Raw genomic sequence first — 16,038 nt, forward strand, 5'->3', positions numbered from 1 at the left:
GAGCATTTTGTGTACCACTGATAACTGAAAGTTTTGGATAGTACATGTATTGAACTGTTTTACAGATTACTGTTTTCAGATGTTTGATAATACAAGTACTACAATCATTATAACTACAAGTACTACAGTCATTACAAGTACTTTGATAATACAAGTACTAATAATACAAATTGATAATACAAGTACTAGAATCGTTATATATACTACAGTCACCCTTGCAATAATACGTTCCTATTTCAGCAATTGGAGACTGAACAATAACTGATAACATTTTAATTAAACATCACCATTTTTAATCTGATTAAAGTAAATGTACTTAGTGTATCCCCACACACACACATACCCATAACTGAATTTCTCTCAGGTGATTAAATAAATTATGTTTTGTTGAACAACTTTATTTTCATTCCAGAGAGCTGTTATATTAGTCTGTTACAACCAAACAAATTAACTTTTGTGGCATCTTGAATACTAACATTTATTGTAGCATAAATTGTTGTGAGTCAGGACCTACCTTGTCAGACATATCAGGTATTATCTTCAGTTGGCAGATAAACTGGTATTTAAATCATACATATATGTATGATTTATTTGTGTGTATAATATAAATGAAAACAAGATCCAGTCTGAATGGATGTGGATTGCTAGCATATGAGAAAAAAGAATAACAGTTACGATTACTGTATTTCAGGTGTTCAGACCTCTTCAAGTGCTTCATTTGAGTTTCAATACACATCCCATTGAAATCAGTTTAATAGTCATATTGCATTTAGTCTTTACATTTCCAAAGACTTCTGGAAAATGAATAATTGTGGGGTTTTATTTTTTGACATAGAAAACTTAACTCGCAAGGATGTGAAATGTGTATGATGTTAGCAACTTAACATGACATAGTATTTTTGCAGCAGATTTCTTCAAATTGTTCCCATCTAGTTGATTATAGATCAATTTTTGAAAATTATCTGATAAATCTTTCTTATTTCCAAGTAAAAGTTCACTACTGCATACCAATAGCATCATTAATACTATGCTATAGAAAAGGAATTAATAATTAACATTTATATAGAACATTTTAACTGTTCAACCATTTGCTTAGTTTATTTGTTAGATGTATAGTAAGTAACTATATGAATTATTCTCTCATACATTTGGTCATGAAGAGCCAGTTTCAGTATTTGCATTTTGCACTTCCAGAAAAAGCAGAGGTTCTGGCCTTGAGAATTCCAAATCTGAAGGGTAGACATTAAGAATGGTTCTTTGTACACACTTGCAAAACCAATTTCATGCATAGATGATATATGTACATTGCAGTCCTAAGCATGCTTACTCATAAGTAAGTTGCATTATGCTCAATATGGGTAACTCCCTGGCAAGTATGCTAAGCCCTGACTTATGGTCGGACTAGCCCAATCTTGTCAGGTCTTGAAAGCTAAAAAGGGTCAACTATAGTTTGTATGTAGATACAAAGGAAGTCCAGGATTGCACTGCAGAGGCAGGCAGTGGGAAACCACCTCTGTTCATCTCTTGACTTGAAAACCCCATGGAGTCACCTTAAATCAATTGCAGCATGACAGCACTTTCTACCACCATCACCAAGTATACTGAAGACTACAGACATAGAAAGTATTTACTGTTGATTATGGTGAGGGGACATAAGAATAAAGGCATATGTCAGGTTCCAGAATCCTCTGTTGGACATCAGAGGAGGGCAGCCATTCCAGGGTGTGATTCCCTTGCTCTTAATTTTGTTGCGCTGCATCAGAATGTGACTGGAGGGCAGTTACTATTACCTTCCCCACCCCCTCGGTCGTTCCTATGCTTAGACTCGCTTTTCTCTCTGTATCCTTTCCGGCGTAAGTCACAGACTCCTCCTCTCCAGCAGGCATGTTTCAGCGAGGTTAAATCACCCACCCCATGCAACCCCTCTCCTCCTCCCCCAATCCCTGAGAAGAGTCTGGAAGGACAGGGAGTCACCAGCCTTCATAGGGATGGCAAGTCAATGAGCCTTGTTCAGCCAGAACAGATACATCCTTAAACAGACAAGGGTTGTTGAAGGGTGTGAGTTTCTGCTGCCCGCAGGAACCAGGTTGGTGGTTCTCCTGTGTAGCCAAATCATGAGGTGTAGTGTTTCAGCCAGGTTCTGCTTTGGCTTGATAGGGACCATGAAACAAGGGGAAAGGGAAGTCCTGGGTCTGCCCCAAGGGAACAGACTCTGGACACCCCCCCCCTTTAGCAGAAACTTGTTGGAGTCTCCATCATCAAATAGCCCAAACATACTGTCTGTGTTCTGATGCCGCTTGCCTGACCAGTATTGGATGGTAAATCTGAAAGAAAGGATGGAGAGAGAACATCATAACATGAGTGTTAAGGTCCCTCATTCAGTATAGCCATTGGAGGGGGGCATGGTCTGTCACTAAAGTGAACAGATTATTGGTGAGATCAAACTGTAAGGCACCTACAGTCCATTCAATTGCCAGTGCCTTGCACTCCATTGTCAAGAACTTGCTTTCAGCAGGTTGTAACTTCCTACTTAGGAATAAGATGGAGACTTCTTGTCCTCTTTCTTCTTGGGGCAGGATTGTTCCCAGTCTGGTATCCAAGCCATCAGTGCGAAGAAGAAAAGGGCGGTTAAAATCAGGATTGTCAAGTTGTGTTGTTTCTGACAACACTTGTCATTGTTGATCAAAGGCCTCATGTTTTTGGACTGTTCAGCTGATTTGGTTGGGGTCTTGCTTCTTTAGGGAGCCTGTCAGTAGTGCTGCTTGTGATGCGTGAGAGGGATATAAACTATAGTGTACAATGGGGCCCATGAATTGGTGGAGTTGTCTTTTGTTCTGTGGCAAGGGTATTGTTGTATTTGGACAACCTTTTGGGGTTGGGGTTTGAGGAGTCCTTTGCCTATGACAAATCCTAGATATTTGGGTTCTTAAAATCCCACGTGACATTTCTTCAGATTTGCCTTTAAGCCAGCTCTGCTTAGGGCAAGCAACGGTGTTGCATGTGAATGGTCCAAAAATATAATGATATTGTCTATGTAAGTGGCTGCAAATGCTTGGCAGTCTGCTAACACAGATTGGAATGTGTTGGAATGTGGCTGTGGCTCCATGTAGACCAAAAGGCATTTTGGTGAACTGAAATAAGCCTTGGGGGGTGGCAAAGGCAGTCTTTTCCTTGTCTTGGTCCCTTATAGGTATTTGCCAATATGTTTTCATAAGGTTCAAGGCCATGAGATACGTGGCTGCCCTTAACAAATCCAGTAATATACCAGCTTGGGACATAAGTTAGGCATCAAACACCTTATTTAATTCCCAATAATCTACACAAAAACGAATAGAGCCATCAGGTTTGAGGACTAAAACAGTAGGGCTTCTCCAAGCTCTCCTGGACAGTTCAATGTTGGCTGTTTCCTTTCCTATGTCTTCCCACCATTTTCTTGGAATAGGCCTCCAGGTGGCACATACCATATGTCCCACTTCCGTGATGATAACATGTTCAGTACGTTTGGTGGAACCAGGCAATCTGGAAAAGTTGGCAGGGACTTTGTGCAGCATTCGCCTGACGTCTTCCTTCTTGTCTTCAGTAAATAAAGAATCGCAGTGGGGTTCTTCATTAGGTGGAGTGTCAGTTGTCCATGGTAGCTCAGCTGTGGGCAATTTGTCAGATTATAGAGTCAAGGAACATGCTGGTGTAGGTTGTTTGTTTGTGCCATTGTTTCAGATGGTTAATGTGAAAGAGCTCAGTGTCCATTGAGTGAAGACCATATTGGATCTCATAAGTAACCGGTCCTCTTATCCATTCTATGAGAGCCAGTTTGGTGTAGTGGTTAAGTGTGTGGACTCTTATCTGGGAGAACCAGGTTTGATTCCCCACTCCTCCACTTGCACCTGCTGGAATGGCCTTGGGTCAGCAATAGCTCTGGCAGAGATTGTCCTTGAAAGGGCAGCTGCTGTGAGAGCCCTCTCAGCCCCACCCACCTCACAGGGTGTCTGTTGTGGGGGAGGAAGGTAAAGGAGATTGTGAGCTGCTCTGAGACTCTTCGGAGTGGAGGGCAGGATATAAATCCAATATCTTCATCTTCTTCTTCTATCTGAAAAGGCCCTTCCCAGGCATCAGACCCTTTTCCTGACATGGCCTGATAATGCACAAGGACTGTCATCTATGTGGAAGTGCTGGAGGTGACTGTGCCTAACATATTGTCGCTGCTGTACCTTTTGGGCTCGTGCTGAGTTTCGTTGGGCTTCTCGTTGTGATCTATGTAGGCGTTCATGTAACTGTTGCAGATACTCTTCTGAAGTTTGCCTAGGAATGTTTGTTTCTTGTAACCATTGACCCTCAATCAGTACCAAGATGCCCCTACTCTATCTCCCGAACATGAGTTTGAAAGGGCTAAACCTGAGTGAAGCCTGTGGTGTCTCCCTCAGGGCGAATATAAGATGGTCTAGGAATGTATCCATTGGTTGGACTTCTTTTTCAATCTTTCCTTTAATGTTTGATTAAAATGTTCTACTAAACCATCTGTTTGCGGGTGATACCATGAGGGGAAAAGTTGTTGAATCCTCAGCATAGTTCATAACTGTCGCATCAAATGGGTCCTGAATGAAGAGCCTTAATCTGTAAGAATTTCTTCGAGGAGGATGAACCTGGAAAAGACCTGCAGGAGAGCTTTGGTGTGGAGAGGTATGACCTCTGGATAACAGATTGCATAATCTACCATAGCCATTATAAAGTGATGTCCTCTGCGGGTGCAGAGCAAGGGACCTATGAAATCAATGGCTATTCTTTGGAAAGGGGCATGCTGAATGGGGAGAGGTAATGGAGCATTTGAGGATGTTCTGGATGAGGACATCTGGCAGATAGGGCAGGATATACAGTAGGCTTTTGTGTCTGGGTATACAGAAGGCCTGAAAAACTGCTGCAGTATGCAATCCACTGTTCTTCCAGGCCCTTGATGTCCAGCCCATGCATAATCATGTGCCATGGAAAGAACCTTTTGCTGACACTTGTTAGGAAGTAGTAACTGCCAGAGATCTTCGAGTGCCCTAGGAGCGCTGGTAACCACGTACTGTGCTACTCCCCTCTTTACAAAGCACGGCCACCTTTGGGCCTTTCGAAGATTGAGAATCACTCCTTCACATACTGCAATTGCCTCCCATGCTGCGCATAAGAAAGGGTCGTTTTCTTGGGCTACATGAAATTGTGGACTGGCAGTCCATTGTCGGCTTACTTCCTTGTGTTGTCATTCGTCTGAGAGGTCTTCTATGTCTGATGCTGTAGCATCAGTATCTCATCGACGGACACTTTCTTTTTTTGTTCTTTTTTTTAACACAAAAGAACACTTTATTTATCAATTACTTATACAGAACTAGGTTATACCTATATATAAAAATACACAAATACATACATAAACCATCACCCAACCCTCTACCCAAGGAGCTTAATAGGCATCACCATAACAGAGTTCCAGTTTCTTCATATTAAGACCCATACTTTTTATCCAATCATATAAATAGTCCCAGGTCTTTCTACAATCTCGTATATTACCTCCTTTTAATCTTACAGTTAAGGTATCCATCTCAGCTGCATCTAATAATTTTTGTAAAAACTCTCCCCTGTCTGGCAGTTTAGAGACTTTCCAGTATTTTGCATACAAAATTCTTGCAACAGTTATTATATTATATGCAGCAACAATTTCTTCTCTTGTTTAGGTAAATTCCCTTTATAGACATTTAATAGATATAATTCTGGAGAATGTTGGAGCCTTATTCTTAGTATTTTTTGTATCCATGTACTAATCTGAGCCCAGTATTTCCTGGCGAATTTACACTGCCACCAAATATGATAGAGGGACCCTTTGACTTTTCTGCATTTCCAACATTTGTTGGAATACTTTGGGTATATTTTACTCAATCTTTCTGGTGTTAAATACCACCTGTACACCATCTTATATATATTTTCTTTAAACACTGTAGACTTTGTTAATTTTAAATTTTCTTCCCAAATTTTTCCCCATTCTTCCATCTCAATATTATAACCAAAATCTTTCAACCATTTAATCCAGCTTTCTTTAACCACTTCACTTTGCATTTTAATTTGTAAAAGCCAATTATAAATTTTGGAGATGAGTTTCTGATTATCCCGGATTATTGAATCAAATTCGTTTAACTTTTTAGTAAATCCTATTTCTTTATCTATCTGGTATTTGGATTTCACTTGGTTTCTCAGCCACCAATCCAATTTCATATTATCGTCTAAGTTTAGGTTATTCTCTTTATCTAGTAAATTCCCATAGTTGTATTTATTTTCCCAACAATATAGATTAGGTTGGCTGGAGGCTTCTACCGGTGATAGCCAGGAGGGTATGCGGGTATAGATCGTATTTTTCACTTCGTTCCAGACTTTAAATAACGCTTTCCTTATCTCGTGTCTGTGAAAAATGTTATTCTTTGTCGGAGGTTGATACCACAGATAGGAGTGCCATCCTTTGGCCAGACCATCACCTTCCAGAACTAATAGCCTTTTGTTTTCCAGATCAAACCAGTCTATTAGCCAAACTAGACAGCATGCTAGTTGAATTTCTTTTAAAATCTTATCATAATTATCTCTTTGTAATGTTTTTAAGTTATTGGTGAAATAGATGCCTAAATATTTAATTCTTTTTTCATGTTTTGAGTCAAAAATTTGGTCTTCCGGGTATTCACTTTAAAGCCTGAAATTCTTCCATATTCTTCTAATCTTTCCATCAAACGATCTATCGAGGCAATGGGGTCTTCTAATATCAGTAAGAGATCATCAGCATAGGCTCGTACTTTGTATGTTTCCCCCTTAATCTTGGTGCCTTTAATTCCTTTATCCTCCCTTATCTTTATTAGTAAGAGTTCCAGTGTTAAAATAAAGAGCAAGGGGGATAGTGGGCAACCTTGTCTAGTACCCTGTTCAGTTCTTATTGCCTCGGTGAGCTGCCCGTTTATGTTGACTTTTGCCTTTTGTTTAGTATAGATAGCTCTTACTAATTTAATGAACGTCTCGCCACATCCAATAGCTGCTAGTGCCTTTAGCATAAGGTTCCAGTTGACGTTGTCAAACGCCTTTTCTGCATCAAGGGCAATGCCTGCAAATGGCTTTCCGGGGTGGCTTCGATAATACTCTAGGATGTTCATGAAAAATCTTGTATTTTGTCTTATCATTCTGCCAGGGATTAATCCCGTTTGATCTTCGTCAATAACTGTTGGTATAACCTTTTTCAGTCTATTGGATAAAATTGATGCAAATCCTTTATAGTCTGCATTTAAAAGCGATATTGGCCTGTAATTCCAAATTTCCGTAGGGTCTGTCTCTTTTTTATGAATCAATGAAATTAGGGCCTCATTCCACGATAAGGGTAGTTTGGCTGTTACTTGTATCTCATCGACGGACACTTTCATCGGTGCATTCCCCACCCCATCTGGGTGGGGGCCTGGATCGTCAATGGCCATCCCCTGAGGGGGTTCTGCCATAGTAGCAGTCAGTTGGTGGGACACCAGCACATCCCATCACAGAAGGACAGGATGAGGGAACGTGCTGCCTTGTGCCACCTCCAAAAGAACTGTATTGTCTTCCATACCCATAGGAATTGCTGTCTTAGACCCGTGCCAGTCTGGCTTCCGACCGGGCCACGGGACGGAGACGGTCCTGGTCGCCTTGGTGGACGACCTCCAGCGGCAACTGGATCGAGGCGGTGCGGCAATACTGATGTTACTAGATCTGTCGGCTGCGTTTGATACAGTCGACCATCGGTTGCTGATCCACCGCCTCGCCGACATAGGGGTTGAGGGGCTAGCCTTACAATGGCTTTCCTCCTTCCTCATGGGTCGGGGACAGAGGGTGGCGATTGGGGGTGAGCGATCCCAGAGGCGCACACTAGACTGTGGGGTGCCCCAGGGAGCAGTTCTCTCCCCGATGTTATTCAACATCTATATGCGCCCCCTCGCCCAGATTGCCCGGAGATTTGGGCTGGGTTGCCATCAATACGCAGATGACACCCAGCTCTATCTACTAATGGACGGCCGGCCCGCCTCCGCCCCGGGGAACCTGGATCGGGCTTTGCGGGCTGTTGCAACGTGGCTTAGACTGAGTGGGCTGAAGTTAAATCCAGCGAAGACAGAGGTTCTCCATGTGGGTCGTGGCACTCTGGGGAAGGAAATATCTCTCCCGGCCTTTGACGAGGCGCCGCTGAAGACGGCGCAGCGGGTAAAGAGCCTGGGCGTCTTACTGGAGCCTTCATTATCAATGGAGGCCCAGATAACAGCCACTGCCAAATCAGCCTTCTTCCACCTGAGGCGGGCGAGGCAGCTGGCCCCTTTCCTAGAGCGTCAGGACCTAGCAATGGTGATCCACGCGACGGTCACCTCAAGATTGGACTACTGTAACGCTCTCTACATGGGGCTGCCTCTGTACCGGACCCGGGAGCTGCAGCTAGTGCAGAACGCGGCGGCCAGGCTGCTACTTGGTCTCCCAAGATGGGAGCATATACGGCCAGGGCTGCGCGGACTGCACTGGCTGCCAATCGTATACCGGATCCAGTACAAAGTGCTGGTCATAACCTTTAAAGCCCTATATGGCCAAGGACCGACCTACCTGAGGGACCGTCTCTCCCCATATGAGCCCCAGAGAGCACTGAGGTCAGTGGGGAAAAGCAGACTGAATATCCCTGGGCCAAAAGAAGTTAAACTTCAAAGCACCCGCACCCGGGCCTTTTCTGTTGCGGCCCCACAACTCTGGAACCAACTCCCAGAGGAGGTGCGGGCCCTGCGGAACTTAGACCAGTTCCGCAGGGCCTGCAAGACCGCCCTCTTCAAACAGGCGTTCACCAATAACTGAATTAATGTTTACCGCCAGATTAGTAACGTTTACCGCCAATGTTGACTTAGGAATGTTTTAATTAATTATTGATTATTGACTGATTTTAATGTGAATTTTAATGTGAATTTAATGTTTTTATTACTATTGTTTACCTGAAATGCTGTTAGCCGCCCTGAGCCTGCTTCGGCGGGGAGGGCGGGATATAAATAAAATTTTACATTACATTACATTACACAGGCCAAAAATGGGGGTGGTGTGAAAAACAAGCTATCTGGGTCCACTGATGCATGGATACACCATGCGGGACCAAATTAGAGCGTACTATTGAAATAGTACTGCCTGAATATCCACCAAGGCGTCTGTGACCTATCCCACTATCGTAACGGGCATAGTAAACCAGGGTAGGGGTGGGGAGAATGGGAGACCACTGCCGGTAGGGTGACCTCATCCCTGAAGTCACATTCCATAGTGGGACAGTCCCACTGGAGGTGCCTCATTTGCCCACAGGTGTAACAAGGGCCAGTGGTAGGTGCAGCAGTGGGCATTGGGGCTTCCTTACTCATCTCCTTCCATGTCCCTTATTAACGCTGCCTATGCCTCCTGCTGTTGCCGCATCCAATCCCCCATCATCCTGCCTCAGAATGCGACCAGAGTGCAGTTACAATCACCTTTTCCCCCCTCGGTTGTTCCCATACTTAGACTTGCTTTCTCTGTCCTTTCCAGTGTAAGTTATGGGCTCTTCCTCCCCAGCAGGCATGTTTCAGCAAGGTTAAATCACCTGCTCACCACCAATGTTCTCTCTAAACTGCAGAGTCTTGTGAGCAAAAATTCTATTTTGTGAGCTACTGGCATTAAAGTTATGAGCTACTGTAAAATTATTTTGCTCTGTGGTCATTTTTCCTGAGCTAAGATAAAAATGTGTGAGCTGGAGGCTAAAAATCTGTGAGCTAGCTCACATTAACTCAGCTTAGAGGGAACACTGCTCACCACCCTCCTCCTCCAATCCCTGAGAAGAGTCTGAGAGGACAGGGAGTCACCGGCCTTCACTTTCTGTAGGATGGCAAGTCAATGGAATGGATACACCCTTAAAGTTGGATGGAATGGATGAGGGTTGTTGAAGGGTGCGAGTTTCTGCTGCCCATGGGTACCCGGTTGGTAGTTCTCCTGTGTAGCCGAGTTCTGCTTGATAGGAACAAGGGGAAAGGGAAGTCTGGAATCTGCCCCAAGGGACTGGACTCCAGATAGCATATAACCCTGCATGCTTTTCCCAGGCTGTTTAAGAATTTACAAATCAGCAGCCTCTTGAATTGAACTCTGAATGTCTGAACCAAATCTCTTAACTGATATCAAGGGCAGTTCTACATAAAGCATCTTGCAGCAGTGTTAAATGATAAAATTATGAACAATGGTAATTGGGTTTGCATTTGTGAAGAAAGCTCACACCCTTCTAACCAAGTAGAACTGATTGGGGGGGGGGGGCAGTCAGATGTCAGTGCTCAGATTAATTAAAGCAGGTGCGACTCAGAATTGCAAATCTGAATGGCTAGAGGAGCAGAATCTCAAAAGTGATTATGAGATCTGATTTCCTCCAAGTTGCAGAACCTACCAATCATATTTCCATCAGCCTTTTCAACTTGCCAACAGATCCCAACATTGACCAGTTACTGAGGGAGCACTAAGACTGTTGAAACTGTATCAGATGAAAAGAAGAGAAAGTATGATGTTATCTGTTTATTGGTGACACTGAACATTATTGCTTGGATCCAGCTAGTCCCCCACCCCACTCAGGCCTCTTCTGCATGGCAACACTTTCCTACGAAAGCCCTAACATTGCTGCAATTGCCAATGCAGCACAGGAACAACAGGGATTCCAGATGGCAGCTTTCCCCATATTTTTTCTGCCTAGTCCCTATCGCAGCCATTTCCCCTTCTGTGCTATTGGGGAGGGGGGGGTTCCAAGGGGTTTTTTTTGCGAGGAGGGGGGATTAACCAGTAACAGTCATCCTGATATATCATATTGATATGCCAATTGCCATTTTAAAAAAAAAACCCTCTAGTGAATTGGAGGGTAGAATGGTTGTTGTCAGCAATGGTGCAGGAAAAAGGCTCCTGCATGTGTAGGACTGGGATAATTCTGACCATCCCTGCCATATAGTAGCCAGCCCAGCTTTCTTGCCATCTTTCCCAATACTTTGCAAGAAAGCAGATTTGGGACGGATTGCAAAAATGTCAAGGAAAACCTATTTGGTACATTGGAGTAGGAAGGGGGGGACACTTTCTAATGGCATCAAACTCAGCACAAATCACTGGTGTACAATCTGCCATCTCATCCAATTTCCCATCTTACTACAGCTGCTGGTCCACATGGCTTTTGTAGATCCAGGCCCTGTGATCCCCTACATAGTATTTTTTTTGTGGTCAGAATGGATCTCCTTCATTTTTCATTAGTAGGAAAGCTGGTTGGATCCAAACCACTGTCTCCATGCAGTCTTGTCCAGTGGCTTCGTATATATATATGTTTAAAAAGTGTGGGAACAGTACAGAATAATGGCTTGCAGAACTCAACAGGGGAAAAAAAATCTCGTGGTGATGATGAGCAATTTCCTATCACCACCCTCTGCACTAAGAATAAGTGGAACCAGTTTATGCATCCATGCCACCAACTATATCATAGGCCACCAGAACATTCTAATGGGATCAGTAGTTGGCAGGGTTTTTTTTCTTTCTTTCAGTCTCTAGATAGCCTGATTGTCATATTCTGGCTGAAAACTCGACTTACCGATATCTAGAAAGCCATTATTATGCATGTGTGCCCGTTGCTGGATGGTCACTGCTCATGTAGTAAAACTCCTCAAGAAAGGAAGATTGTTGGCAGAGCTGCAGCAAGCCAAAGAATAATATCTAATTCTGAACAATAGCGTAATAGTATGTATTTTTAAAATGCCACTCAATGAATCCTTGTTCAGATAGAGGATTATTTTTTTCCTGCAGGCTCAGGAGAGCCTTCAAACCTCCTCCCCCCCCCACACAAAAAAACAAAAAACACACCGGCTATCAGGCACTGCAGGTGCCAGTGGTAGTGGCAAGAGGCTTGGAGGAGAAAGAACACAGAACACGCTTTCTGCTTCAACCCCCCTTCCCCATGCTGGCCAGCAATTTGGGGATCTAACCGGCAGGAGGGTTAGAGGGAGATGGAGAAAGAGGCACCAGGGATGGGAGTGGGAGGGAGAGAAAATGGTGATTGGGGTTTGGTGAGAGATTTCTGTCTGCCAGGCACCCTGACTATACCATCTTTAAAGGGAGCATTAAATAACTTGAGCCAATAAAAGACTGGGCCTCTCATCCCTGGTTTTCAAAACAAAATAGGCACATGTCCTACTTGCCAGCAGTTGCCCAGATATCTCCAAGCATACTCTTAGTATTAGCACAACAGAGAAACTGAAATTAGTGCAAAAGGATGAACCTGTCTCTTTAAAGGCTGACATTCAAGTTGTATTTAATTAATGCAGTTCTCTCTGCAAAAGTTGGTAGGAAACTTTTCACAGTCAATTGATGATGGTACAATATTTGGACATATGAAGCTGCCTTATACTGAATCAGACCCTCGGTCCATCAAAGTCAGTATTGTCTACTCAGACTGGCAGCAGTTCTCCAGGGTCTCAAGCTGAGGTTTTTCACAGCTATTTGCCTGGACCCTTTTTAGTTAGAGATGCCAGGGATTGAACCTGGGACCTTCTGCTTCCCAAGCAGATGCTCTACATTTGAGTAGACAGAGCAAGAATTGACAAGACCATTCACTATCCAAAATAAACTAAGTTGACTGAGACTTCACAGTGACACTGGCAGCTGCAAAGAAGGATGTCTTCAAAACTGCTGTAGTATAGTTCTTTAAGTATCTGCCATATTTAGTCAACTCTGGTAAAAGTCAAGAGTCATCACTATTCAAATCCTCTCCCTCTATTGGATTTTGGGCGACTATAAGGTAGTAAAGGTGCTTGGAAATGTCAGTGGCCAAGGTCAGCCTGCTTTTAAAGTAGCTATCGTACAGGTAGTGGTTAAATATATGTAGACTAGGAATAAGGCAGTTGTGGGGGTAAATACAATGAACTCTAGAAAGAGGCTCTGGGTGAGTGCCCCCCCACCCATGGTGTCTTCCCACCCACCCATCCCCCAACTTCTCATCCCCGTCCAACTACCACTCACCCCCAATCACCTCTTCCTCTCAACTACCCCTGCACCCTTGATACTCCACTACTTCCCCCACCCATGACATTCACTTACCCTCCACCCTTGCTGTCTTCCACACACACCCAACCCTTGGCATTCACTCACCCCACACAAACACCCATCCACCCAGCAACTGAAGCAGATGCTGGCGTCCCACTCCCCCCCAACATGAGTGTGTGTGTTTGTGTGCCCATGTCTGCGATGGCTCAAAGTCCTGAAACAGACCCAGAATGGAGAGAAGGAAGAATAATTATAGGGGATTCAGGGGTGTGTGACCAAAGCAGGAGGGAAGCGTCCTCAGCAGGGGATAATGACACACAGTCCACCCTGCGAAGCAGCCATTTTCTCCAGGGGAACTGATCTCTTCCATCTGGAGAGCTGTTGTAATTCTGAGTGATCACCAGCCCTCACCTGGAGATTGGCAATGATGGTTCTCCAGGCAGAAATGGCTGATTTGGAGGATGGAGTCTCCACCACAAAATCTCCAGGAATTTCCAACCAACCTGGAGTTGCCAACTGTAGTCAGGACTGGCACCAAGGAGCTCTCCCTCAAAGGCCAAAACAGGCCTAGAAAGGGCCTCCTCCTCCTGCAAGTTACTGATAAAACCAAGTTTGGTTGGTTTTTACTGACAAAAGCATGCTTGGTTGCGTAGAAACAGCTACTGCCTAATGGCTTCCCCAGTGTCTCAACAGGCAGGAGAGAGGCACATACTCAACCAGTGAGAGGTAAGTACAGTTGAGAGGCAGTTGATCTGCCAATGGCTAATGTGGTACACACAACAGCCAATTGGAGAGCTGGAAAATGCCAACATGCAAGGCTTTTATATATAGAGATGAGGCATTTTATCCAGTGTCTTGAGAATAAATTAGTAGTATCCATGACCATCATCATAACCAAACAATGATGTTCATCTCAACACCATCAGTAACCAAATCTACAGAATCCAGGCCAATTTTAAAACTTCACATCCTGTCAGTTGCATAAGGCCAGCTACAAAGAGTAACTAGGAGAAAAGCAGCTGTTACCTGACAGAGACTACTGTTTCCACGTATCTCATGAATCCTGAACTTATTCCAAAGAGCCAGCATCAACATGAATTTTGGTAAATTTTATCCCTGTAAGGTTGGCTGGTATTATTCCCATATTGCATATGTGTATGTGATATTTGAATTGGGGGCTTGTTGGCTTATACTCAGAGACACTTTGTTACACTAATTTTGTGATGATAAAGGAGGAAGCAAAGAAGAAAATGTATAGTTGGATTTTTATTTAATTGTTCTGGAATATGATTCTATTAATCTAGTTTATATGGTAAATAGCCTGCTTCTGTTTTTTATACCACTTAGCATATATAGCTTCAATTTCTTTATTGCAGGCTGCAGTTTTCAAGAATGATAAATGCATTGCATGCCATAAGCCTTTTTGATTGCTCATTAGTGAATTGTAATTTCACACTTCATTTAAAATATTCTTAAACATTCTCGCATAGTAAAAGGTTTCACACAGTAATTAAGAAGCCTAGTTAACAAAGTCTTGAGAAGTCTGATTCCCTTATGAGGAACAATCTTACTGAATTTTTGCATTTCAATTAACATGTTGAAGTTTGCCAAATATACATTTTGTATTTGCTTTGGCCCGTTTTTTTATTTATTGAAAGTAATACTACATGCTAATAAAAATTTCTGATATTCTGTTTATGCTTTTTTGCTTTAACAGATTGATGATGAACTTTTTAATCCTGACTATGTTGAAGTTGATCGGATACTGGATGTTTCACATAGCAAGGATGATAATGGAGAGGTGATATATTTATAAAGCTCCTTTGTTTAAATATAAGCAAGAGATGGCATGTTTTATTTCAGTTTGCTATGGACATTTTATTTATTTATTTGTTTGTTTGTTTGTTTATTTATTTCGATTTATATCCCGCCCTACCCCACCGAAGTGGGCTCAGGGCGGCTCACAACACAAAATTCTAACAATAAATCAAAAATTAAAATACATTAATAATTTACACAATAAAATAAACACAATTTGTCAGCATGTTATCCTACAGTCTTCCTTAAAATTCAAATATTCAGATGCCGGTCAGTTGTATGCCAACCGGAAGAGGACTGTCTTACAGGCCCTGTGGAACTGCCCAAGGTTTTGCAGGGCCCTCATCTCTTCCGGCAGCTGGTTCCACCAGCAGGGAGCTGTAATCAAAAAAGCCCTGTCCATAGTTGACTTCAGACGGACCTCCTTTGGCCTGGGGATTGTAAGGAGGTTCTGAGAACCCAATCTCAGTACTCTCTGGGGAACATATGGGGAGAGACAGTCCCTAAGGTAAGCAGGTCCTAGGCCATATAGGGCTTTAAAGGTAATAACCAGCACCTTGTACCGAACTCAGTATATTATTGGCAGCCAGTGCAGTCCCCAAAGCCCCGGTTGAATGTGCTCCCATCTGGGGAGCCCTTCACTGTTGCCAGCGAAGACAGAGGTCCTTTGTGTGGGTCGTGGCGCTCGGGGAGGGGAAATAGCTCTCCCAACTTTCGATGGCGCACCATTGGAACCAGCGCGCCAGGTAAAAAGTCTGGGTGTTTTACTGGAGCCTTCATTATCAATGGAGGCCCAGATAGCAGCCACTGCCAAGTCAGCATTCTTCCATCTGAAGCGGGCAAGGCAGTTGGCCCCCTTCCTGGAGCGCCAGGACCTCGCAACAGTGATCCATGCAACGGTCACCTCAAGATTGGACTACTGTAATGCCCTCTACTTGGGGCTACCTCTGTGCCGGACTCGGAAGTTACAGCTGGTGCAGAACGCGTCGGCCAGGCTACTGTTAGGGCTCTCGAAATGGGAGCACATACGGCCGGGGCTGCGCGGACTGCACTGGCTACCAATTATCTACCGAGTCCAGTACAAAGTGTTGGTTATCACCTTTAAAGCCCTATATGGCCGAGGACCAGCCTACCTAAGGGACCGTCTCTCCCCAT

The 16,038-nt window shown here is 43.7% G+C and overlaps 1 protein-coding gene across 9 annotated transcripts in view; it reads left to right on the forward strand.

The window, feature by feature from the left end:
- The window catches only part of LOC132575191 (chromodomain-helicase-DNA-binding protein 7-like), a 313,791-nt gene that overhangs the window by 212,058 nt on the left and 85,695 nt on the right, over positions 1–16,038 (forward strand). For all 9 annotated transcript variants that reach the window (XM_060243733.1, XM_060243739.1, XM_060243741.1 and 6 more), the window contains one exon: positions 14,783–14,866. In XM_060243733.1, the coding sequence (XP_060099716.1) occupies positions 14,783–14,866 (84 nt within the window). The remainder of the gene's footprint in view (positions 1–14,782; positions 14,867–16,038) is intronic.

Source organism: Heteronotia binoei, chromosome 7 (genome assembly GCF_032191835.1).
Source record: "Heteronotia binoei isolate CCM8104 ecotype False Entrance Well chromosome 7, APGP_CSIRO_Hbin_v1, whole genome shotgun sequence".
Lineage (NCBI taxonomy): Eukaryota > Metazoa > Chordata > Lepidosauria > Squamata > Gekkonidae > Heteronotia > Heteronotia binoei.